The sequence below is a fragment of the Salminus brasiliensis genome, chromosome 14 (genome assembly GCF_030463535.1).
Source record: "Salminus brasiliensis chromosome 14, fSalBra1.hap2, whole genome shotgun sequence".
Taxonomy (NCBI): Eukaryota; Metazoa; Chordata; class Actinopteri; order Characiformes; family Bryconidae; genus Salminus; species Salminus brasiliensis.
In genome coordinates this window covers 18336044-18362455 of record NC_132891.1, presented here as the reverse complement: position 1 = coordinate 18362455, position 26412 = coordinate 18336044, and the positions used below count along the sequence as shown (strand labels likewise).

Here is a 26412-nt window from a genome sequence, read left to right as displayed (position 1 = left end):
GTATTTCTCTAATGGCAAATTAGGAAGATTGTAGTCACAGTGTATTCAGAGGATATGTACATAAATATATCGACATACTCCCATCTGTGTAACTGTACCATGTCTATTCATGTTTAAGGCTGGTCCACGTTGCTTAATGCTCATACCTCTTGCACCACCGACAATTAGTCTACTGTAATTACTCTGTTCGGTCATTATTCTTAGCACATAGCTTTGTGTAGAGAATGGCATAACTAGATCACATGCACTTTAATAAGGGGTAATAATACCTCACTGCACTACTGACTATTATGCTGCAGTTTTGCATCAAATATGTAAACCTTTATTTACAGTTGTGAAAAAAAAAGAAAATTTTAATTCTCAACTAATCGACAAAATAATTTATTAATTGAAAGAAAATTACTTGTTAGTCGTTAGCCCTAATCTAAAAGTAGTCTATGTCATTTGTATGCTTGTGATCTTGACCGTCAATCATTAATGATCTTGTTAAACATGTTTTTGGGGACAGAAGCTTTTGTTAGCCAGCTAATGGGGACAAATCTTAGTTCTACTATTTGGGCCCAACTGTTTGCAGTCACTCAAATGTTGCTTTGTGTGGGACAGCTGCAGAAGACAGGGCAAGCTCATATAGCATTCTTAGTTCAGATCTGATTCAAGTTAAACTGGTGCTTTATTAAGCTCACGCTGTGGAAGGGAATTTGCACCGCTTTCTTTTGTAACTGGAGGGAAACACAGGCTGTTTTTTGTTGATGGAGGTTCAGGTTTTAAGGTGAGTTTTAAGGTGTGCAAACACAGAGACTACAATTCCAAAGTAAGTGAACACAAGTCCAAAGTAAGATAGACTTGCATTAGGCCCAGATGTGTTACTTTTGTCATTTTCTCAGAAACCCAAAATGTTTGCATGGTATTTTATGAGCTTATACTTTTTAGTAATCATAGTAATCAGTAATCATACTAGTATCATACAATCATAATAGTAAACAGTAATCATACACATGCTCTGGGTTTGCATTTGTCCTGTTTATTAATAGAAGAATATGAATGATGGATTTCGCATGTATATAACTACAACACATAATATAAATGTATAATCTGTGTTTTAAAGAACACTAAAAAGTAAAGTGACATTGTAGCTATTCATGGTTATTACATATTACAGAATATGTATTGTTTTATTTTGACAATCTTAATACACAATAAAAAAGGAAAATGTATTACTTTCAAAAAGAGTAATAAATCCTGCACGCTTGAAACATATACAGTGTATGTATAAGTAATTTTACTGATTTGAAAATTTAATTGGTTAACAATTAATGAATATGTAATTAAACTCATATTGCTGCTGTCCAATGAAAAACACTTATATCCATTTTTGTCCGTTTTTAGTTTTCTCCATCATATGAACCCAGTAGCTGCTCTGTACACCGTCTCACTAATTCTGGATGACCAACAGACCAATAAAAATGCTCTAAATGACTTAGAATAAATGCTTATTGTACATTGACTTCCATTCCAGGTTAGGAACATTTTTGCCTTCTCCTGTAAAGCCACCATTATGGAGATATGTGTTTTCCTTTGGACAGTGACGATATGCTGATTAAGGCTTTACAAGTCATTTTTTTATGCTTTCATAAAACATCAATGTGGAAAGGAGAGCCTGGGATGTGTTCCTCCCCCCACTTTACTGCTAGTATGTACTTGCCCCTCTCCTTCACAGTGTAGTTGACATTGTACTGATTATTGCCCAAGTGTCTGACTGTCACTCTCTCACAGGGAACTATGGGGCCAAGCATGCCAACAAACAGCATATTTCTCCCTGTAGAACACAAATACACATAACACATCATTACAGGTCACAGGTCATCATATTCTTCTGTAATACGATTACCAAGACATTTGCAATTTTATAAGCTAAAAGCTTTGTATGCATATTGTGAATTTTGTTATACCACCGGCCTCAAAGGAGTTGACAAACTTACCTGCTTTGCTGCAGTCCACATAGAAGCTGTTTTTCTGTCCAATTGTGGCCTCACTCAGACCTGACCCATGGCTGGTTATTTCAGAGGCATTCGACAGGAGACCTGACTCAGTGCTGCTGCTGCACGTGAAGTTTAGGTCTGAGGATTCTGTACAGCCATTACTCACCAGCTCATGATCTGCAAGCAAAAGGTACTGCTGAATATGCTGTAGAATTGTCAGTTATTATGATAATTATAATCAACACATTATTGTAGCATACCATCGGCCTCGTATGTTGTTAGTCCTTCTAGGGAATTCTCTGTGTTATCAGAGTGGGCTCTGACTGACACAAGAAAAGGACTTGATAAAATGTGCTGCTCATTAAACAAGACGGACACCTCATAGTCACCTGAAACATAGAAAGCAAGCTCATATGAATGGGCTGACAGCTAACATGATAAAAACGGATGCTTTTTTAAGTAACTATGAAGTAACTTTACCAGGTTCTTGAGCAGTGTAAGACACAGAGAAGGATCCATCTTTGTGATCATCCAAGTATAGTTCAGTGGGTCCAGGTCCTTCCACCACAACAGACATGCTGCCTTCTCCAGCCTCACGTGCCCAGACATTAAAATCAGCTGCAAACCAAAATCACAGATTTCAGAGTCCATTTCAGTTGATGGTCCATTATAGCTTATCCACACAAGCCACACCATTATTGATTATCAACAGCATTAAGGTGAGAATTAGGATTAGATGATTAGTTCAGCGTTAAGTTGGAGGTTACAGGAAAAAGTATACTAAGAAATGCATGTTTTTGTGCATAATCTCCAAATTCTAAGGTACAGGACTGGGAATACAGCAAAAAAGATGGTCATACCTGGTATCCTTGCTTTAATCCTGTGGAGGCCTCGACCCCACGTCTGTATTTTATCTGCACCTCCCTCACCAAGAGGTCCAACAGTGTACTGAAGTGGAAGGCCTTCAATTTCCTGGCCATGGCTCTTCACGCTTACAGTGTACACACCCATTTCCTCTGGCACAAAGCTCACTAAATATGTGTCATTGTCTGTGGCAGCAACCATGGCTTCTGCTGCTATTCCTGAAGGAGCCGACACTTTAGAAGACAAGCTCTGCAGGTCAGCTTCTATAATAATATAATAAATAATAATAAGCATATGTCATGTGTTAACGGGTTGTTGAATATTGTTAAAGTGGTACAAATTATGGAAATCCTGCTTGCTTTTTACATAATACTGTATACAGTTTACCATGATTTATATATTAAATTACAATAAAGTTCTGGATTTTTCATGTAGACATAAGTTCCCTTCTAACAACAAACATTCTAGGTCCACATTACAGATCTTAAAGTTGTCACAGCAGACCTGAAATTATATTGAAGCCTGTATTCTACCTGGCATCTTGAACTTTATACTGCATTGTTTCCCTATAGTGGCAGCAGTGGGTGGTTTCTGGTAGTGAGTGATACTGTTTTTCATCAGTCCACCATCTGTCACCTCTGCTAGGAAAGGGCTCCCTGGAAAGAAAACAAAAATGGAATCCTGCCATCGTTCACATTACATTTCTAGTCCTTTAATTCCATTCTAAGCATTAATAGGCTACAGTGCTCTGCTGTGATCGCAAGCCCAAATCAATAAGAAATAAACAGTTTTTAAAGGACATAAGTGAGATACTGGTAGCAATATTTTACCTGGTATGTGCTCATCGGAGAATTTGATATAGATTTTGTAGGTGCCTGCCTTGGTCGGGCAGTATGAGATTCTACAGGCTCCATTCTCAAGCTCCTCTGTGCAAACGACCACATTAGCTGGGCCCTCAATGGCAACGGTTAGGCCACCATATCCTGCAGGCCATATCATAGTAGTAGTTAAACATGAGAATTCTAAACACATGCAGAATTAAGTTTACAAGAACTTATATATCTTATATATCTTACCGGCATCCCATGTGTCAACCACAAACTCAGAGGTATGGTTGGTACGTCCAATTTGCAGGCCAGGTCCAAACACCTTCACTTTGGTGGCATCTCCGATCTCTGACTGACTAATGCAAACAGGGATAGGGCTGCTTCTCACATGCTCCCCATCCTTCTTAATGCTCACCAGGTGCTCTCCCACTTCTCTAGGGATGAAGGATATACCTGTGTACAAGAGTCATATGAGATTGTAATGAATACTAAAATAGATCACCACTATTAAACAATCAGCCATAACATTAAAAACCACCTGCATAAACCCTTGTGCCACTAAAACACATTTAACTCAATGAGGCATGGACTCCACAATACATTAGCAGCAAATCCTTTAATTTCTGCATGTTGCAAGGTAGGGCCTCCATTAATCAAACTAGGGCCTTCATGGATTGGACTTGTTTGTCCAGCAGAGCCCACAAATGCTTGCTTGCTTCCATTGCTCAGCGGTCCAACTTGGATACTCACTTGTCTATTGTTGACACTTTTGGTAGTGGACAGGGACTCTGATCAATATATGACTACAAGGCCCATTTGCAGTCAGCTGCGATGTGTTTTAGTATACCTTGTTTAATAGCCAATATGAACCCAGGCAGCAATTTGAGCTACAATAGCTCTTCTGTGAGATCAGACCAGACTGGCTAGCCTTCACTCCTCACGCACAATGATCTTTGGATGCCCATGACTTTATTAACAGTTTACCAGCTGTTTTTCCTTGAACCACTTATGGTAACTATTGAGTTTGTGTGCTGCAACCACTTTCTTTAAATCCCACCAAAGATTTTGTATGGGGTTCAAGTCAGGTGACCGTGACGGTCACTCCAGACTCTTCCAGGACTTCTTCTGAAACCAAGCTCTGTTGGACTGTAAAGTATGCCTGGGATCACTGTCCTGTTTGAAGGTCCCATGCGCTTCAGCTTTGTTTCATCACTCCACAGAACAATATCGCAAAACCTCTGTGGCTTATTCATATGGTTTTGAGCAGATAGGAGCAGACTTTTGTTGAGCTTTTGGGTCAGTAGAGGTGTACAGGCATGGAGACCTTCAGCGCTTATTATGCGCCTTACTGTGCAAACTGAAATCTTGGGTTTTTGATCTCCTGCATCCTTCGGAATCTGCTGGATGATAGCTTCCTTTTTCTGCCATGTCCAGGTAGTGTAGCCAGTGTTCCTTTAACTTTGAACTTGAAAACTATGCTTCCAGAGGTATCTCTAGGAACATTTAGTGCCGCTCCTGACTTATTTTTGTTTTTCTAAAATGCCAAAAAATGTCACAGTCAGCAAAACTCCAGCCAGTCCAGGTATCTGATGTGTTTTACCTCAAGCACATGATTAGTTGCATCAGGTGTGCTAGAGACAACACTTGATTTGCAGGGGGCTGAATAATTTTGAGACTGCAGTGGTCATTAAAATTGGTAATTTTGTGTTGCATTTGGAGAAAACACATCATTAGTGGTGTTGAGCTATTTAAATTATTCTTGTTTAACTGATTTATTACAAACATTTACATTTATGGCATTTAGACTTACAAAAGTAATTCGTTATTTACTCAAAAATACCCCTAGCTAGGTCGAATAGATTAGAATTCAAAGATGTCTATAAGCTTAGACACTACTAAACACAAATCAATATGGAGACCATAATACTCGACACTGAACCTCGCCCAAGTATTCTCGGAAAAGGTGGGTCTTTAGTCTGCGCTTGAAGACAGCGAGCAACTCTGCCGTTTGGACACCCAGGTAAGGTTCGTCAAGCCGAGGGGCTGGTCCTTTCTTATAAACAGCTGACAGTTTGAAATTTGCTAATAAACATAATTTGCAATGGGGGTTAAATAATTTTGATCGCAACTGTATTTCCAATTTTAAGGAGAAATCAGTGTTCTTCACTTCATCGGTCAGTGGTTTTAATGTTAATGTTAATCAGTGTTTATCCCTATTAACAATTCAACTGCAGATGCACTATTCAATAAAGCATATTAAAACTGATTCAAAGAATTTTATTTGTTTGAAGTTATATGGTGTTATATATAATAGCACATGCAGACTAAATGTATTAGAATGTTAATTAAGCATTAGAATGTCCATAAAAAATCAACTTATTTTCACTCAAAATATATAATATACATAATTTGACTAGGGTGGCCAGACCTTTGTATAAGACTGTACCATCTTATATCTCTCACCAATATGGTTGTCAGGTTGTCTCTTTAGCGCACAGGGCACAACCTGTCCTGTGGGAGAGGAGATGCTTGCATTGAGAAGACTGATGTCCTCCTCTGTGATGTCCAGTGCAAAGTCCACTGTAGTGCCCAGTTTGACTTGGGACTTCCTCAAGCTGGCATCTGAAGTGGAATTATGGCTGATGAGCATGGTTTCTGAGGTCACTGTTTTGAGATTTGCTTTACTCTCCTTACCTGTGATTTTGGCTTTGAACGGGCTGCCACAGATATGCATGTCATTGTGCCGGACCTGGATCTTGTAATCACCAGGTAGTGTGGGCAGGTAGGTCACAGTGCAGGTACCATCTTTATTATCCAAACAGCATACCTTTGCTTCAGATGTACCCTCGACTGTGATGTCCAGTTCTCCTGAACAAAAAGAGATCCGAATTCAACTAGAAACATTCAAGATATTTGAATTATGAATGTTTGAAAGATTATAAATGACATATTAATTAATGGTTCAGTCTAACACCAACATTGAAACGGTTTGTGTTTCTAATAAATGGCCAGAAAATGGGCAATGAGTGTAGCACATTGTATCACTACTGCAATGCCACCTGGTGGTGAAATGTATAAATTAAAACACTCATTTTATGTAAAGAGGGAATGACAACAAAACTCCATTATTTCAATATGGTCAGTTTAAGAAAGCTACTCACCTATTTTTGTATCCTTATGGTAAATGATAAAGACTGCAGGCTCATGGGCAACTCCATACACCAGCCCACACCCATGAGCTTTAATGCAGCGTCTCATGGAACTGTTCACATAATACTGCAGAGAGAGGTCTAGAGGAAAACTTTCATTTTAGTAAGGAATGACTCAAACACTCAGCATACACTAAGCTTGCTTCCCATTAGCCTATATCCCAATATCCAATCACTTCTGACCACTGGATGAAGTATTTGGCCTTGAGCTGTGAACTGTAGATCAGTCTGACAGTACTTGATTTGAGGACTAACATTTAAAATGTGTAACTGATTCAGCTTAATTCCTAGCAACTGCATTTTATCATTACACATACACAGAAGGTTTATTCAGCATGCATGAACTAGTGCTTGGCTATGTAGTGTTACATGTATTATATAAGCTAAACAAAGTTTTTTAGTATGTATAAAGATGGTAAGGTCATGTCTGACCTGGTATATCAGCTGCACTGGATTCGATAAGAATGTGATGCAGGCCCTCCTCTGTGGGGTCGAATTTTAGCTTTATTGTACCGTCTTCGTTTTCAATGACATCAAGAAGTGCGGTCATTCCTGAAGGCATAGTCACCTTACCTGAGGATAAACATTGGAAAAAATGATCTGAAATAACATGATCTTCTCTCTGTTAATGAGTCACATGCCACACTCTTACCTGTGATTTCACCTTCACATAAATCTGACCCGAACACCATGTCAAACACCAAGAGTCCTGCTTGATTTGCGTCGTTTAATGGTGTCAATTCTTTTCCCAGAACCTGTGAAGCAGTGTTAGAAATGTCAGGGTTTATTTAAGATGAATTGGTCAAATGAAGTTAAATTCACTTAACAAGTTAGAAATTCCCCACTTTGTTATCCAGGGCTTTTTCACTGGTCAGCTCATGAGGAGGTAATACACTGAACTCAGTCAGACTGTTGAAAACATGTGAGGACAAAGGCAAAAGAGCAGCAATTAGCAGCTTGCTGTAATTCAGAATACACTCTAAAAATTACACTCAAATGAAAATGGCACCTTAAGGGTTCTTAGGATTGATGCCAGGGAGGAACTATATTTGGCTGCCTCGAGAACCTTTCAGTGGATGCAACATTCATAGCATGTGAAGGTATAGACATCTTGTCGACTCAGAGTTATCTGAGCTATCTTCTGTTCTGTCCTATTGCCAAGGTATGTTATCTCTATACACAGAAACACATCTGAACTATTGCCTATGGTAACAGACCATGTGATACAAATGCACAAAAGCAGATGGGGGTTAGAGTGAAAAACACTTAAATAATCCTTTAAAGAACCATCTATTGAAAGGCTTTTAAGGGGGACCAAAGGTATTTATTCTATGACACCAGTCCAAGGAACCATTTTGGCACCTATATGTTTCTTGCCACTCACTCACTTTACATATAAAAAAAATCATATGTCCTGGTTCTCATCAGTCTTACCTGTGGAATTCCTCCTCGTCAGCATATCTGACAATCATGGAATGTACACCGTCACCAGATGGGAAGTATGTCACATTATATGTCCCATCAGCATTGTCGGTCACTTTCAGTACCTCAATTGTACCTAAAGATCACAATAAACACACACACACACATATTTCTTCATATTAAGTCTCTAAAAGCTGTTCTGGCAGTCAAGTACACACTGTATGAAGTTCTTACCATCTGGACTGACCACGGCAGCGACCTCTGGTGCTGCTCCAGTGCTGCTGGATTTAAATGTAAATGCCTGGGGGTTTCCTGTATGGATTCCTGTGTTTAATTTCTGGTCAGGAATCTTTACTGTATCTCTTAGCTCGCCGTTTCCCATCATACAGTCACTTGTAGGCAACACCTGGAACTTCAGTGGGCTAAAATAAATTCAGTATATGCATATATGTAGGGAACAAGCAGCTTGACAGTAAAGGAAAACTATGATATGTGTGCTGTATGTCTGAAAAGAGTCACCTGCTTAAAGGATCATCCTCAGCATATTTGTCTGTAAAAGAGGAAGAGCCTTCTACAGACGAGGAATAGTTCACTGTGTAGGTTGGATCTCCTTTGTCTTTGATGTCCACCAGCTCAGTATTACCTAGAGCCACATACACATGTTAAGAATATATCCAGATATATATATATATATATATATATATATATATATATATATATATATATATATATATATATATATTATTATTATTATTTTTTTTTTTTTTTCAGAAAGATTGCAAAAACATTGTCTCACCATTTGGAGCCATCATAACGGCAGAGTCCAGAGTCTTCCCAGTTTTACTGCCGTTGATTCTGAAGGTCTGAGGAACCTGGGCAGAAATCCCTGACTCCAAACCGAGGCCATATATTTCCGACTCTCCTTTGTTACTATCCGGAATGACTTGAAACTCAAAGGGACTGTAACACACATAGTACTTATGATGAGACAAATGTGGGTATATTTCCCAGTCAGCATGTAATTCTCATAAACTGTCTGTTGGTGAAATGCATCCTTTAAACCTCACCTTCGAAAAGAATCTTCATTACCGTATTTGACCATTAAGTAGTAAGAGCCTTCGTCAGAGGCTGAGTAGGCCACAGAGTAAGTTCCATCACCATTGTCTGATTTGTCAACAGGCTTGACTGTACCTATAGCACATAAACAAGATTATTATATTGTTTACTTACTATATCTACTAGATAACAGAAAAATATCGTAAAAATGAATGTAAATTAGATGAAAAGATGACTCTAACCATCAGGCTTCACCACAGCAACCATCTCTGGTGCTTCTCCAGTGCTGCTTCTGTCAATGGTGAATGTTTGAGGAGTTCTAGTGCAGATTCCAGACTCCAAGCCATGTTCAGATATTCCAACCCTATTCTTCAGTACCTCCACTGAGCCAAGCTCTTTTTCAGCATTAGTACTGGGCAGCACATGGAACTTGAAAGGACTGTATAGAAGTTCACATTGGCAGGATTACTGCAACTGGGCTCATATCAATGCCACATATTAACAGTTTAATTTTAATCAGATAAGGTTACAGACTTAAGGAATCTTACCAGAAATATGAATCCTCATTTGCGTATTTGACCATCAAGGAATGAACCCCATCAACAGACGGAGTGTAGCTGACTATGTAAGTGCCTCCATTGTTCTTAACTTCAACCTGCTCCATCAAACCTGCCACCATGCCGAACAGAAATGGTTTGAAGTCCATTTTGAAAAAAATAAATAAATAGCAAAAACTATTGAAATCAGCCATTTCTTACCATATGGGGTCAGTATGGATATAGCCTCTGGTGTGTCCCCTGTCTTACTGCATTCTATTATGAAAGTCTGAGTACTTTGGGCACAGATGCCTGAATCCAGGCCAGGTCCACTGACCTTTATCTCCTTCACCTCCTCACCTGGAAGTACTTGGAACCCTACAACGCTTTGGGATGCAAAACAAATTTCTCTGTCTCTCCCTGCTTCAAAATAAATGGGGTTAGCTTATGATTTTGTAAAGACTAAATAATATTCAAGCTCCTCATACCTGCAGTATTTGTCCTCTCCTAGTATTCTCACCAACATTGAGTGAGGACCCTCCATAGAAGGGGAGAAACTGACCGAATAGGTCCTGTCTCCATTGTCTGTAGCCTGTAGGGATTTACTGGTTCCTATTCAATAGAAGAATCAATAATCACAACATACTTTCATAAGAAAATCTAATATCTCATGTTTGTCATGAAAGGGCAGATAGTGTTTGTGAATGGTGGCAAAAAACATGAACACACATATATGAGAATATACCTTACATAAATCAGAACATCCCTCTTTGGTCTTACCATTAGGGCATATTATCGCCACAGCTTCCAGAGCATCTGTTTGGCTGCAGTCAACTGTGAAAACTGTAGGTCTTTGGACACATATCCCTGACTCCAGGCCTTGCCCAGTAACCTTAATCTGAGTAGTATATTCTGTGGGAAGGACCTGAAACACAATGGGTCTGCAAAATAACAGAGCATCAAAAAGCATGGCACATTAACTCAATATTAAGAAATATGAAGAATGTGTGACATTTTAAATAGCCGTAATTCCTGCCTCACTTGCAATAGGAGTCCTCTTTGGCATATTTGAAGACCAAACAATAAGAGCCCTCCATCAAAGGAGTGTATGCAGCACTGCATGTGCCATCTTCATTATCATGCACCTCAAGGAGATCAAATGAACCTTAAGGCATCAAGAGGAGACCAATAAGAGTAGACTAATTATTTGTGGATATGATATGGTTTAAAACACAGATTTTGAACATTTAAACAGGTTCTTACCATCAGGTTTCACCACTGCTGCGGTCTCTGGTGCTTCCCCGTTGTCGTTACAGTCTATTGTAAAGGTCTGAGGGATGTTTTGATAAACTGCCCCCATAAGATCTTGGCCAGACACTTTCAGATCTTGAACTGGGATATTCTGGTTGACCGCTGCTGGTGCTGGAAGCACTTGGAACTTAAAAGGGCTAAAATGAGAGAAACAATGTTTTCAATGTAATGGAGTTAAGAAACAAATGCATAATTAGTACCAAAAAAAAAAAAAGAAAATACATGTTTAATTGACAAGACACAAATAACTATCATATTACCTGCTAAAAGACTCCTCTTCAGCATGTCTGACAATCAAAGAGTGAGGACCTTCCATAGAAGGACAATAGTTTACTGTGTAGGTCCCATCTCCATTGTCTTTCACCTCAACCAGTTCAGTCTCACCTGAACCAATAGACATAGACAATGCACAAGATTCATTATGATTGATATACCTCTGAAAAATTAAAAAATCGTGTCTGTCTGTGTTTCCTAATTACCATTTGGTGACAATACGGCCACGGATTTAGGTGTACTACAGTTTATGGTGAATGTTTGTGGTGCCTGACTGCACATGCCAGACTTTATTCCTGCTCCAGAGATCTTCACCTGTGACTCTGCTTTTGCAGGCAGCACTAGGAACCTATCAGACCTGCTTGGATCAGAAAATCACAGTGTAATACAGTGTTCTCTTGAAAAACAGAAGAATCAAGAAGGACCAAAGCCTTTTCTGCCCTACCGCCTAAATGCCATTTCATTGGTGTTTTTAACATCCAGGGAGTTCAGACCTTCTGTAGAAGGTGTGCAGTGTACTGTATAGGGCTCATCTCCATTGTCCGTCTCCTTTACCAGACACGTACCTTCATGTGAACAAAGACAACCATTGTTGTCATATTATATTAAAATAAATTTAACCATGAGATTCCACAAGTACTATGTGCTCACCATCAGGTTTCAGCAAAGCACCTGTCTCCGCCTCTCCATCATCACTGTAGCCAACGATTCGGGGAATGCCTGCACATATTCCTGCTGTGTCTCGTCCAGAAACATTCTCTTTTCTACTCATCTCCTGCTCTGAACCATCAGTAGTGGAAAGCACTTGGAAAGTGAAGGGTCTAAACACACACATGACACAACACAGTTGATACAATGACGCACAGATCCAAGCTCTGTCATTATGTAGTGCACCACGTGATTCTGGACTTACCTACAGTATGAGTCATCCTCAGCATATCTCACCATCAAAGAGTGAAGACCCTCAGTGGTTGGAGAGTAGCTCACCGTGTAGGTTCCATCTCCATTGCTTTTAACCTCCATCAGCTCAGTCACACCTGTGTTCAGAAGCCCAGTAAAATCAGTAAAAAGCAGAATACTGTTGGAATTCTCAACTGTCTCAATAAGAGAAAAGAAAAGAAAACCCTAGCTGATGCAGGCATACCTTTTGGAGAAACAACAGCTACAGATTGTGGAACTTTTCCAGTTGTGCTACAGTCAACCGTAAAAGTTTGAGGACTTTGAGTGCAAATCCCAGACTTTAAGCCTGATCCTGAGATTTTTGCTTCACATGTATCATCTATAGGAAGCACATGGAACTTGAACGGTCTACAAAATAATGAAGAACACTTCAGGAACACACAGGAGAAATGAACTAAAACTTATTCACCTTCTTTAAAATGTTTATTAGAATCTCACCTGCTAAAAGCATCGTCTTTTGTGTATTTCACTTCTAAAGAATGAGGGCCATCTATGGAAGGGCAGTAGACAACACTGTAAGTTCCATCTCCATTATCACTGACTTCTCCCAGCTCAATTGAACCTAAAGCATCCAAATAACAACATTCACAACAATAAAACAAGTACAGAACCACTGTACAGAATCCATACAGATGACAAAACACTGCTGTTCCACAGGCACGTCCTCACCATCAGGTCTAACAATGGCAACAGTCTCTGGTGCTTCTCCAGTGCTGCTGTCATCAATTGTGAACTTCTGAGGAGTTCTAGGGAAGATGTTTCTATCTAAGCCTGATCCAGATACCCTCCTCCTACTTTTGCAGTCCTGAGGTGGGACATCGTCCTTGATGCCATCATGACTGGGCAGCACTTGGAAACTGAAAGGACTACATGCATACCATCTTTAGAATACCAAAATCAAACACAGAAACACCTGGTCTTAAATAAAACATAGAAACTAACTTTCTGACCTGCTGTATGTTCTATTGTCTCCATATTTTATCATCAGAGAGTGAGGACCTTCTACACAAGGACAGTAGTTCACTGTGTAGGTCCTATTTTCATTGTCTTCAACACCAAGCAAGTCAATCAGTCCTGTTGCAATTAAAATATATTACTAATAGAACAAATATCAATGGAAAAATTTATGTTATGGTCACAATTATTCTTTTATACAGAACAAATACATTTCAGTGAGAACAAACTTGAAAAAAGGAAATGTATGTTTAGATTAAAATAGACAAGCCCCAAAATACCACTATATAAAAATAATAATCTAGATTTTTGATAAAATTTTTATGCACCCCCCTTTTTAAATGTGAGGTGCCTTTCTTCTGGCTAACTAAATGAGAGAACACCTTTACCATTGGGAGTCATCATAGTGACAGAAGTAGGAAACCTTCCACATTCGTTGCAGTCAATTGTGAAGATTTGAGGAGATTGACTGCAAAGTCCTGACACCAAGCCTGGTGCAGTAATGATACACTGTGAAGTGTCCTCAGCATCCAGCACATAGAATCCATGGGGGCTGTAAAAACAAACAATTTGCAGTATATTGAAAATACAAAACAACACAGAACAAAGTTTTGTGGAAGACCATCTGTCTCACCTACTAAAAGCCTCTTCATTAGTGTATTTTACTCCTAATGAATGTGGGCCACCGGTAGCAAAGACTCCAGATTCCAAACCTTGCCCATGAATGTTCGCCTTACTTCTGGGGTCTTGATCTTTGTCTTTTTTTCTGTCATCAGTTGGACTTTGCAGTACGTCAAAGTTAAAAGGACTGTGGATTACAATGTTCAAGATTCCATTAAACCAGACAGCATCAGTTTAAGCATGATTGCACATTCACGCTGAGCAAAATCTCACCTGCTATATGAATCATCCTCAGCATATTTAACCATTAAAGCATGAGGACCCTCCATAAAAGGGGAATAGTTCACTGTGTAGGTCCCATCTCCACTGTCCTTAATCTCCAGCAGCTCAGTCTTACCTTAACCATGCAATAGAAGACATAGTTCATAAATGTCAAGCAGAAACGTCTTAGTAAATTTAACCCAAATAAGGGACTCACCATGAGGAGTAATCACAGACACTGTCTCTGGTAATTTGCCAGTGTTCCTGCTGTCAATTGTGAAGGTTTGAGAACTTTGGGCACAGATTTCTCCCTGTAAACCTTCTCTAGAAATGTCTGCATTGGTGCAGGAAACATCCTTTACTGTTGATTTGAAGGGACTACCTGCCAAGTACAACAATTTATTAATTGCATGTTCAGCATTGGAATCCTGTCTAATCAAGCCAAATCATCTCAGACGAAATGAGTGAATTTGGGCATTCAGAGCACACCTGGAATGCTCTTCCTTCCATACGTTATGTTAACATCATATTGCCCAGCAACAGACGGAGTGTATTCCATAGTGTAGCTTCCATCTTTGTTGTCCTTGCATGAGACCTTAGACTCAGATGGACCTTCCACCATTATTTCAAGATTGCCTTTTCCAGCCTCTCTGCCAAAGAACGCCATTACATAATGGGTCACTTATCCTCTTTGGCTTCAGTTGTCTTATTTGTGCTTGGATATAAAGCAGGCAATGGCTAACCTTGTGTTTATGTAGACCTTATTGGGATGTCCTGTAAGGCCCTGTAGGAGTCCTAGACCATCTGCAAGTACTTTGCTTGGATCATGATTCCCTTCTGCATTCCCCAGGTCTCCTGTTAGGTTAGAGGCAATAGTACAAACACACAAAATTACCCAATAAAACAGCCACCACAGTCACCAAACTGTGCTGGACACCGTCCTCCCGGACCAGAATGTATGACCCATGCCATAGAAGAACCATTTTTGGACCCCTAAGCAATTTTTTTTAGTAGATAGTTCTAGACCTTTTTTGCTAACAAAATGTCAATGTCAAAAAGGTCAATAAAAAGGTTTAAAGGGCCTCTATATTATTTCACTTAACTTGTACAGAATCCATTGAAAGGTTCCTTGCAGAACCAAAAGTAGTACCTCTACCCAAGGGTACCTAATACTGATATTAGTGTATCTACCACCCAGCAGAGTTTGGCTGCAACCCACACACACCCAATCCAGGTAATGAAAGACCTCAGGGTTGTCTGACTATTAGAGCCAGGTCTGTTGGATCTATACCCTCCTACATGATAGCTCTTTAGGCCCAGGATTGGATACCCCCTGTTCTACAGAATCACATTCAAAAGACCATGAGTGCATTGCCTTACCTTGCCCTGTCAATTTAACATGGCTTTTGTAGACTGCTCGATCCACCACAACTGTTGCTGGAATGTTCGGCACCACTTTGCCTCCGTATTTCAGAAGAAGCGTGTAGACACCGGCAGTGAAGGGCACGTAAGCAATTGTGTAACTACCATCTTCATTCTCCTGCACTTTAGTCTCGGCTATAGCTCCTGTGTCAGACACAGCTTCTACATAGAGGTCACCTGACCCAGCCATGACACAGTCTATGTTCACTATACATGGTTCACCCACTTTCCCCTTGGTCAAACCAGCGCCTGATACTGTTACTTTAGAGGGGTCAAGAGGGAGCTGCACCACGGGGTAAAATGGGGAACCAGGAATTTGTGTTTTGCCAAAGAAGATTCTGATTGAGTATTGCCCATGCTCAGTGGGTAAGTAGAAAACAGCACATGTGCCATCCTCATTGTCAGTACACTGCAGCGTAACCTGACATGGACCTTCCACTGTGACGGTAAGTCTTCCACTGCCTGCTTCTCTTGTGTCTATGGTAAATTCAGCCTGCTGCCCCAGCAGACCACCCTGTAAGCCTGGTCCATAAGCCCTCACCTGAAGGGAGAACAGAAATCATCAAACATCCCTATTTCATGATTATAATGTACGCTGATCTTGCAGTGCATTGGTCACGACTAGCTTTTCAAAATGTTCTAGTACAAATATTAATTCTGTCAGACCAGCTGCTCACCCTTCAGCTACTGATACCTGCCTTGGACAAGTTGCCCACCCTCCATTTTATCGATTACAATAAAGTTTACATGGATTTTTCATTATTCTTACTACCACTAATGTGACTATGAAAGGACATCTAATGTGGTGGTACAGTGACTTTTTTATCAATAATTCAGAAATAGTTCTGACCAGAGAAGGATGGGTCCCCCTTGTAAGTTTCTTCCTCCAGCTCTGAGGGAGTTTTTCCTTGCCACTGTCACATTTGCCATGCTCACCCATGGGTTTCTGTTTTATGTTTTGTTGATCTTTTGTTTCATTACTGATTCCTGTAAAGCTGCTCAGTTGTAGAAAACGCTACACAAATAAATTTGATTTAATTTGATTTTAGAGTTGCAATACAAATCAATATTAAAGTAGCATTATGTAAGAACTGGCATTTCTTTGCAGCTGGGCCCCCCCCCTACAGTTGTGGAGAGTAATTCACATTATTTTAGTAAATAAAAATTGAGGTTTGACTCTCCCTCATACACAGCTCTACACAAGCATTTGTTAACAAGCTGGAAGATACAGAACCACCATCAGAAGTGAAAAAAGCATGTGCATGATTAACAAGGCAGAGTAATATTACTGGATTTTAGACAAAAATGACTTGGGTTAAGCGGTGTTACGCAGTTCTCACAAAAGACTTCCAGCCTGAAGCGGCGATGACAGAAACGCCATTCTACTTATTCGAGGTCAGTAAAACATTAAAATGATTTTGAAGCTAAAATTGTAATGTTTAATATTGCTACATAATGTGGCTTTAAATCCTGACATTTTCTGCAAAAAATGAAATAATTAAAGCAAATGCTAAGGTAACAGCTCATAGGCTTAACTTTTTTTAATTGTAGTTTTAATAATAGTTAAAAACTGTCAGTTATTTATACAAACTCTTTGTCCCATGGATGAGTGTGTTGAGTGTATCATTATGGGTAGAAATGTTTATAGTAACAGTAATCATCAGAGACCCATCCTACTCATGTACCCCTTACTTTTTAGAATTTGATACTTTTGCAAATGTATATATGTCATTTTATCTTTAAGGTGGTGCGCTTCACTTCATGAGAATACCTTTGCGGCATTGGTCGGCAGGTCTAATGGGCTGGCAACATTGATATCCAGTCTGCTCACAATTCCAGCCTTTCTGTTTTCTTCATTGTCTTGATCAGTTTCCATCTCCTCATCTACGCATCATAGACAAACACAGACACACAAATACAGCACCTCAGCAATATGAAAACCATACTACCCAGGTTCTTTTAATCTGGACCTTGAGTCCAGTTTCCAGACCTGTATTGTGTTCTTGCTGGAAGGTAGGGGAACAGATTGGCCATATACAGTGCGGCCAAAAAAGTATTTAGTCAACCACTGATTGTGCAAGTTCTCCTACTTAGATGAAAGCGGCCTGTAATTTTCATCATGCTGAAATCACAGGAAATCACATTGTAGAATTTTTAAATAATTTATTTGTAAATAATGGTGGAAAGTAAGTATTTGGTCAATAACAAAAGTTCCACTCAATACTTTGTAACATAACCTTTGTTGGCAATGACAGAGGGCAGACGTTACCTGTAAGTCTTCACCAGGTTTGCACACACTGTAGCTGGTATTTTGGCCCATTCCTCCATGCAGATCTCCTCTAGAGCAGTGATGTTTTGGGGCTGTTGCTGGGCAACACAGACTTTCAACTCTCTCCACAAATGTTCTATGGGGTTGAGATCTGGAGGCTGGCTAGGCCACTCCAGGACTTTGAAATGCTTTTTACAGAGCCACTCCTTCGTTGCCTGAGCAGTGTGTTTGGGATCATTGTCATGCTGGAAGACCCAGCCACGTTCCATCTTCAATGCTCTCACTGATGGAAGGAGGTTTTGGCTTAAAATCTCATGAAACATGGCCCTGTTCATTCTTCCCTTAACACGAATCAGTCGTCCTGTCCCCCCAGAAAAACTGCCCCGAAGCATGATGTTTCCACCCCCATGCTTCACAGTAGGTGTTCTTGGGATGCAACTCAGCATTCTTCTTCCTCCAAACACAAGTTGAGTTTTTACCAAAAAGTTCTATTTTGGTTTAATCTGACCACATGATATTCTCCCAATCCTCTTCTGGATTATCCATATTCTCTCTGGCAAACTTCAGACGGGCCTGGACATGAACTGGTTTAAGCAGGAGGACACGCCTGGCATTGCAGGATTTGAGTCTCTCTCGGCGTTATGTGTTACTGATGGTAGCCTCTGTTACTTTGGTCCCAGCTTTCTGCAGGTCATTCATCAGGTCCCTCCGTGTAGTTCTGGGATTTTTGTTTACCGTTCTCATGATCATTTTGACCCGACAGGATGAGATCTGGTGTGGGGCCCCAGATCGAGGGAGATTATCAATGGTCTTGAATGTCTTCCATTTTCGTACAATTGCTCCCACAGTTGATTTATTCACACCAACATGCTGGTGCAGGTCTCCAATTTTCTTCCTGGTGTCCTTCAATAGATCTTTGGTCTTGGCCATGGTTAAGTTTGGAGTCTGACTGTTTGAGGTTGTGGACAGGTGTCTTTTATACAGATAACGAGGTTGAACAGGTGCCATTAATACAGGTAATGAGTGGAGGACAGAAGAGCTTCTTAAAGAAGAAGTTACAGGTCTGTGAGAGCCAGAAATCTTGCTTGTTTGTGGGTGACCAAATACTTATTTTTCACTATATTTTTTTCTCATTTTGTCTCTCATAGCAAGGATTACAAAGTCCAGGACTGGAAACTGGAATCTGAAAGTCCAGATTTGAAGACGTCTGCCATACTACAGTTTACAAAGTGCCTTAATATTTGACTCACCTGAAAATGGCCTACTCCAACTTGTAGCACATGGTTCAATTTGAATCTTGCCAGGCTTTACCTGAAACAGTCATTAAGTCACCCTGTATGAGCTTTTTACCAAAGTAAACTAAACATATTTTATTACCCCAGTGTGATATCAATAAGCCTGGAAACATTTTAGAGCAGCAATATCCTGGTATAAATGATCTAATAAAACAACTTTCGACTCCCCATTCAGCTGTGATTGCTACAGTATGTCATCAAGGGACATTTTAAATGCTTCCTTGGGTAATGAAGTGGATTTTTTAATATGGGGACATTTGCTAGAGGCTAATCTAAATGATTAGAAAATAAATAAACCCATGCAGATAAATATGAAGCAGTAAATATAAAAAGTTTCTTCTTCTAGGCATTGAGTCTTTTAATTAGATTTTCTAATACAGAAAGCTACAATAACGGCTCCTTATGAAACACAATATGCAATATTTTGGTGCCTTTATTACTCTACATTATACTCCCCTGCCCCATGTAGCCAAACCTCTACATCATATACTTTGATCTAGAATTTAAGAAGCACTATCTATAAAGGATATACAGCACATAACACTTCATAAAATGTTGTAGTAAAGCGTGGCAGGAAGCGTGACAGGAAAGAGAAAGAGCTCATCCGACAGATAAACTGTTACCTTATCTGAACTGAAGCCCTTTTTCTTAGGTGCTATACATGTCATAAAAGGACTGTCCTCTATTTCCTCATCATCACACATCACATGTACAGCATACTCCCCTGCTTCACTGGGCCAGAATCTCACAAAGCATGTGCCGTCGTTTTGATCATCACACTCAATCTTAGCCTGAGACGGGCCCTCAATGGCAAAACCTAGAGAGGGTAGGTCCAGAGAGAGGGTTTCGTTATTGTTTGAAATAAATATATAACAGTTGCCATAATAATAGCATAATAGTTAACATATTATTTACATATGCATCTCTTTCACTTATTTTCATACTTTTATTTGTATGTATATAGCTATAAATATTTAAAACACTAGCACAACTTTAAACACCAACAAAAACAAATACACTATGCAAATGTTAAACATAAACATGCTTTTTTACTATTATTTATTTATTGCTATTCCAGAACTGACATAAAAGCTATATAAAAAACATATATATATGCAAATGAGCAGTAACTGGTTCTAGAAGTTTGTAGAAAGCCTGCCTCAGCTGAGTGAAGTGGTCGGGATAGACAGAATTGTTTTTATTATTGTTCATTTTGTTTTATTCTTTTTTTTCTGTTGAATATTTGTTAACAGTCTTGCATGTGTGTGTGTTCCTCGCATCTGTAACATACAGCAAATAATAAAAGTGACCGAGTCTGACTCTGAAATGTTCTCACCTAGCATGCCAGCTTCAGCACCAGTGGCTTCAATCAGGAATAAAGCAGCCATCCCCACAGTTCCTCCTTCCAGTCCAGGACCCCAAGCTCTAATCTTCTGCTGACCAGCTTTAGGCCCTACACGAACCTTAAATGGACTGCCACAAAAAAAAACATTACTGGTTTCAATACATTAAATTAAAAACAAGCATATTTTGTCAAAGATAAGTATCTAACCTATGCACTCACTGACCACTTTAAGAGGGACACATGTACACCTACTCACTTGTGTAATTTTCACTTCCAATCATGTGATCAAGCACATACAGACCAGCAAATTCAAGTAATGTTGACATCAGCCATCGGAATGTTTTTTTGTGTGTGTGGGATGAGTGTTAGTGCCAGGTGGACTGATTTGAGTATTTATATAATTACTGATCTCTTGGGATTTTCATAGAGACAGTCTCTAGAGTTTACTCAGAATCCAGTAAGCAGCAGTTATGCAAACAGAAACACCTTGTTGATAAAAGAGGTTTGACTGGTGAACTGAAAAAAGCTGAAGCTGCAGCGGGCACAGGCTCACCAAAACTTGACAGTTAAAGACTGGAAAAAAACTTAGCCTGGTCTGATGAATCTCAATTTCTGATGGTGGGTCATAAACCCAAACAGCCTTGTGCCAACAGTCCTATTTGAGTTTTGTCACTGACCACAATTTACCCATCTTCTAATGCCCAAAGCAAAAGTCATCTTAAACTGGTTTCATGAACATGACAGTAAGTCAGTGGCCTTCCAAGCCGCTGGATCTAAATCCAATAGAACACCTTTGTAATGTGTTAGAACAGGAGATTTGCTGCATGAAAGTGCTCCTAAAAATCTGCAGCATTGCTGTTATGGTTAGCAGTCTCAGCTTCCAATTAATGAATGTAAGACAGAAGCAGAAGATGAATGAAAGCTGACCTCTGTGGGATGTGCTGGTTGGCCCAGGTGATGTTCACGGTGTAGTCCCCTTCATCACCAGGTATGTATTCAAAGCCTGTATAAATGCCCTCCAGTGCTTTCCTCTGCTTCACTGCCACTTCATTACCAGCTGTCAGGGTGAGAGACACACATCATCCATCTTGAGGGGCAAAGACGAGACCCCATTTCTCTCGGTAATGATCCCACCTGCTCCCCTCTCTGATAATCTAGAGATCGCTTGTGTCCAAAACAATGCACATACATTGGTTACTGCTTATAGTATAGGGAGGAGTTATGATGTGCTGAGAGTGTGACTAAAGGTAGTTGGAGGAGACCAAAACAATGAACACATTGAACACCACAGGGTTTAGAGAGAGCAGATGTTGTTGACTCACTGGGCCCACTGATGTGAACAGCCAGGTTTCCAGGTCCAGCCTTGTGGGTGTCAACCTTAAAGCCCGCCACCTGGCCCACTCTAAGGCCTCTGGCCTGCAGTCCTCGTCCACTGGCACGACAGGCCTTAGGTTTAGGAACTGAAATGGAGGAATGGGGATTGACTGACATGACAAAAGACACTGTTTCTTATCATGCCTCCATTTTTGCAGGTACGTTTAAAGAGATGGCTCGAGAAATTCAACCATAATGTTGCTTAAGCATAGCATTAGCAAGGAAAAAACACAGGTAATGCTCGAAAATTACATTCAAATGAAAGAAGCCTTACCAGTCTTTGGTTTGAGAGGAGCCCCAGGCTTCAGCCTGGCTTTGGGGAACAGGGAGAGGTAGGTCATGACTGATCGTTCGTCCACCCCAGGGTCAAGGATTTCCTCTGGAGCAATGACCTGCACACAAACTATACATGAGGGTAGTGCACGTGTCAACAATTGGTATTAAAATAAAGCATATAGTAATGTGCCTTGTGGGTGAAGAAACTGGACCTGCGGTACTCCCAGCCAGTCATCTGCCTGCTGCATGGCCTCCCTGGTGTTCGTCACTCTCTGGACTGTGTCCCAGCTCTCCCAGTCTGGACATAAGCCTACACACATGCAAATAATCACTCATGAGGATGGAGAAATAGCAAAACAACTTTATAAAGCTTATCATCCTTAACTTTTTTTATTTAACTGAGCACAAGAAATTATTACTTGTGAAACGAAAGTTCCTTAAGAAGGAACTGTATTCATCATATTCACTTTTTACAGTATCTTAAATCCCAATCGTAAGTCATAACAATAAGTAATAGTGATTAGACATGTTTCGGATATTAGATACAGTACCTGGTGCTAGACCATCTACAAGGGCTCCCAATGCCTTGCCGTCCTGCCAGTCCTGGCTGAAGTTGTTGATGGGAAGCTCGGTCACTTTGCTCTGGATCCATCCCAGCAGCCTCATTTCCGGTGTAAGTTTAGTGACTGCATCACTGGCATCATCCTCCCATACAGGAATGGAGATAGAGTAGTGTAGGATAAGGGTCCAGACCAATCCCAGGATGAGCTTTAGATTTCCATCCACTATGGCCTTACTGTCTGTGGAACAGCAAAGCATGTGCACATCACTTGGTTATCAGACAGGTCATCTTACAAACACATCTCAAAACATGTCTTTGTCTTTGGATATGACTGCCTAGAACTATTTAAACTAACAAGTATAATCAAAGCTACTCTATACAATACATTTAAATACACCTGTCAAAATAAATTACATGTTGACATTTTCTAGAACTTACAGTCATGCACAACCATAATTAATGTCAGGATAAGGTCAGAACGTCTTACATTACCAGAAAAATGTCTTGAGAAATAGACAGCTGATGATGCAATCCGTTGAGCCTATTGTTTTCCCAAAGCAATGAAATATGAGGCCAGTGGATGTTGCTTTGACCTACACTCTCAAATCAGATGTGTGGCAAGCAACACACACTCATGTGTCTAGTTAGGGGCCAAAACATTTTTGACAACGATAACAGTGCGTTATTTCCATATCTTCCCATTTTAACACAGTGTTCTAATTACTAAATCTGTCATAGATGCACTCTGCATTCATTTGGCATAAAAGAACTGTTACAAAATCAATACATTTACTATAAATGTTGTCAGTTAACCATTACATTAAAGCAGCATTATGAAGAACTGGTATTTCTTACTCCTGGTCTCCCCCTACAGTCGGAAAGTGGAATTTGTGCTTTGAGCCGCCACTAAAGGACACATTTCTGGCCATGCTGAGAGATAAACTGAAGGTGAAAAGAGCATGTGGACTGTTGCAGTAGAGAGATATTACAGAATATTATACAAATATTATACAACTTGTTAAAGCTGTTTTGTCAAGGTACAAATGCTGTATAGTGTTGCTTTAAAGAATTAAGTCAGCATCTAATTAAATCATTAATTTTCTCAATCACACATACAAACATCAAGTCAAAAACGTTCAGACCTTCGCTAACGTTAATTATCTGTCCTGTGGTTTACAGGAAGGCTAGAATTCATAGTTCTTTCTTTTTTGTGTTGCTAAGGTGAGCTTAGCTGACCTAGCTATGATTAAATTAGCTTTCTAGCTAGCTGAGTATATATATATATATATATATATATATCTTCAGACGAGAGTATTGTCAGCTTATCACTGACATAACCAGTGAGTTTGGGCAATGATTTAACACATGATGTGTTGGGCACATTTTAACATATGTGCTACAACAGTGGGAAAACATGCTGCCAAAATTGTTTAGGAATGCTATGTGGAACATGACAGAGAGCTCAAGGCGTTGGCTTGGCCTCCAAATTCCCCAGATCTCTATCTGATAGAGCATTTGTGGGATGTACTGGACAAACAAGTCTGATCCATGGAGGCCCCACCTCACAGATTACAGGATTTAAAGAATCTGCTGCTGACATCTTCGGTGCCAGATACCACAGGACACGTACAGAGCTCATAACACAGTCCAGACAACATGCTGTACATAGCCAACCCTGAACAGGCAACTGGTCTTAAGTATGTGACGCAGCACATTTCTTGAACGTGATTCCAAGAAGCTGCTCCTGTCCATTGAATTAAAAACATTCAGAAGGTACTAGATCAGCAATCCCTGATAAATACATGGAAAGTTAATTTAATAAGGGTTAAAACTAAACCTACCTATAGACACCAACTTGATCTTCTCACGATCCAAAAACTCCAGTGCCACCGAAACATTGTCCAGCTTGAGTTGTCTAAGTGTAGGTCGCGCATGGTACTTTCTGACCATCCTCTTGTGGCTCAGTACCTCCAGTAAGCAGATGAGGTTCAGGCCATCACTAAGGTCAAACCGGAGATCATTAATCTGCTTGTCCACACATTTAAGATGTTCATTGCACCACCGTGTGAATGTGTTCTTCTGGATCTTTTTCCAGGGTGCATCATCTGACAAGTTAATCTGGGCTGCAGTCACACTGTTGATAAAGTCACTCATCTCTCTCTCTACCTCTCTCAGTCCACAAATCTGTGATCTTTTCCTGTTAAAGAGCATTTATACCAATGCATAGGTGCAATATGAGCTTTTGTGCAGACCTGCTGCACGAGGAAGTCCTCCTTCTTCTTCCTCTCCAACCAATGGTCAGTCATGATTCTACAGTGCCTTTGGGGATACATCTCGCTGAGAGAACTGATTCTTCAGAACTTGAAGTTTCGTCATTGTGCAAGACCCCCCCACCAAGTTATGGGGCAAAATAACAAAAACAGAGAGTGCAATTACCTCAGTGTGTGGAGAATGTATTTACTGTGACGACAGAGGTCAGCAACAGGATCCTTGCCCCAGAGGACTGAAACCGATCCCCACCTGCGGTCCGATTCCCCCTCTTCCAATACCTGACGTCATTTCGGTACTTCTAACCCCATCATCGGTGACATTAGGCCTCATTTATTCTGGCATAAACGGAGTGTATTATTACAAGAGGCCTTTTGATAAGCTCATGTCCTCATGTTTTCTGAGTGGAGGAGAATAGGTATGACTCATTTGGGTGGGCTCTCTTATGACACGGAAGCATGCATTTCTACATGAGAAGCACTTGGAGTAAAGCAGTTTTGTTTTATGGGTCTCAGAATGAGTAAACTTTCTCTTTCCAAAAAGAGGTCATGGTCAAGTACCTTCTTGGAAAGCTGTTCTGGAATGCATGACACCATACTACCCTCATCCTTAAACACTGTGCTGGCAGGATGGGTTTTACGAATGCTAATTAAGCCAAAGACCAAACTTCTTAGCACAAACGCACAATGCACTCGGATTGGACAAAAACAAACACCAACACCAAAACCTCATAACTATGAAGGATGGTGGAGGAAGGCCCATGGGTTGACACTGCTTTGCAATCAATAGCGGAATCATAAAGTCAAAAGGTGTATCAAAACAGCAGGAGTATGTAGGTAGATATTTTGGAATGCCCAAGTGAGAGGCCTGACCTTAAACTTATCATGGTGCTACAGAATTACCTGAGGAAAGGGCTATGAATGCAATACTGACATACTGCTGAGCAGAAAACCATTCCAAAATTCCTCCTCAACATTGTGCTAATCTATTTACATTTAAAGCATTTAGCTGACTCTCTTATACAGAGCAGCTTACAAGGTTACTTGTATTACAAAGGTGGGCAAATGTAGTGTCAGAGGTCCTGCACAAGGACACTTATTGGCACAGTCCACCCAGTCCAGGAATCGCACCCCGGTCTCCCACCTGGTGTGGCAGCTCACTTGCAGGCACCATTTGGTGAAAACAATTTGGAGAAGTTGATTGCTGCTAAAGCGGAATCTAGGAAAATCTTAAATTACTATAAAGGGTTTACTTACTTTTTCTAGCCTGCACGATGGAAGTTTAATAAATGTGCTCAATAAACAACATGAGCAGTTAAACAGTTTGCT

The 26412-nt window shown here is 40.2% G+C and overlaps 1 protein-coding gene across 1 annotated transcript; it reads right to left on the bottom strand.

Moving 5' to 3' along the window:
• Nucleotides 1-1001: 1001 nt before the first annotated feature.
• On the bottom strand, nt 1002-25192 carry flnbb (filamin B b). The gene is given in 54 exon segments (XM_072696031.1): nt 1002-1816; nt 1980-2156; nt 2240-2368; nt 2460-2597; nt 2840-3106; nt 3377-3499; nt 3674-3826; nt 3920-4123; nt 6134-6292; nt 6365-6538; nt 6832-6960; nt 7312-7452; nt 7532-7634; nt 7725-7788; nt 8314-8437; nt 8536-8723; nt 8821-8944; nt 9098-9261; nt 9369-9492; nt 9600-9796; nt 9906-10026; nt 10116-10279; nt 10382-10505; nt 10674-10834; nt 10935-11058; nt 11157-11341; nt 11465-11588; nt 11684-11835; nt 11923-12043; nt 12129-12298; nt 12391-12514; nt 12622-12785; nt 12876-12999; nt 13107-13303; nt 13388-13511; nt 13781-13944; nt 14026-14199; nt 14286-14409; nt 14491-14655; nt 14763-14923; nt 15017-15128; nt 15654-16236; nt 17467-17579; nt 19215-19275; nt 19883-20076; nt 20596-20732; nt 21532-21661; nt 21927-22064; nt 22253-22370; nt 22467-22564; nt 22806-23054; nt 24658-24988; nt 24991-25144; nt 25146-25192. Coding segments are annotated over 54 exon segments (8502 nt in total). The 3' UTR covers nt 1002-1628.
• Between the last annotated feature and the right edge of the window lie 1220 nt (nt 25193-26412).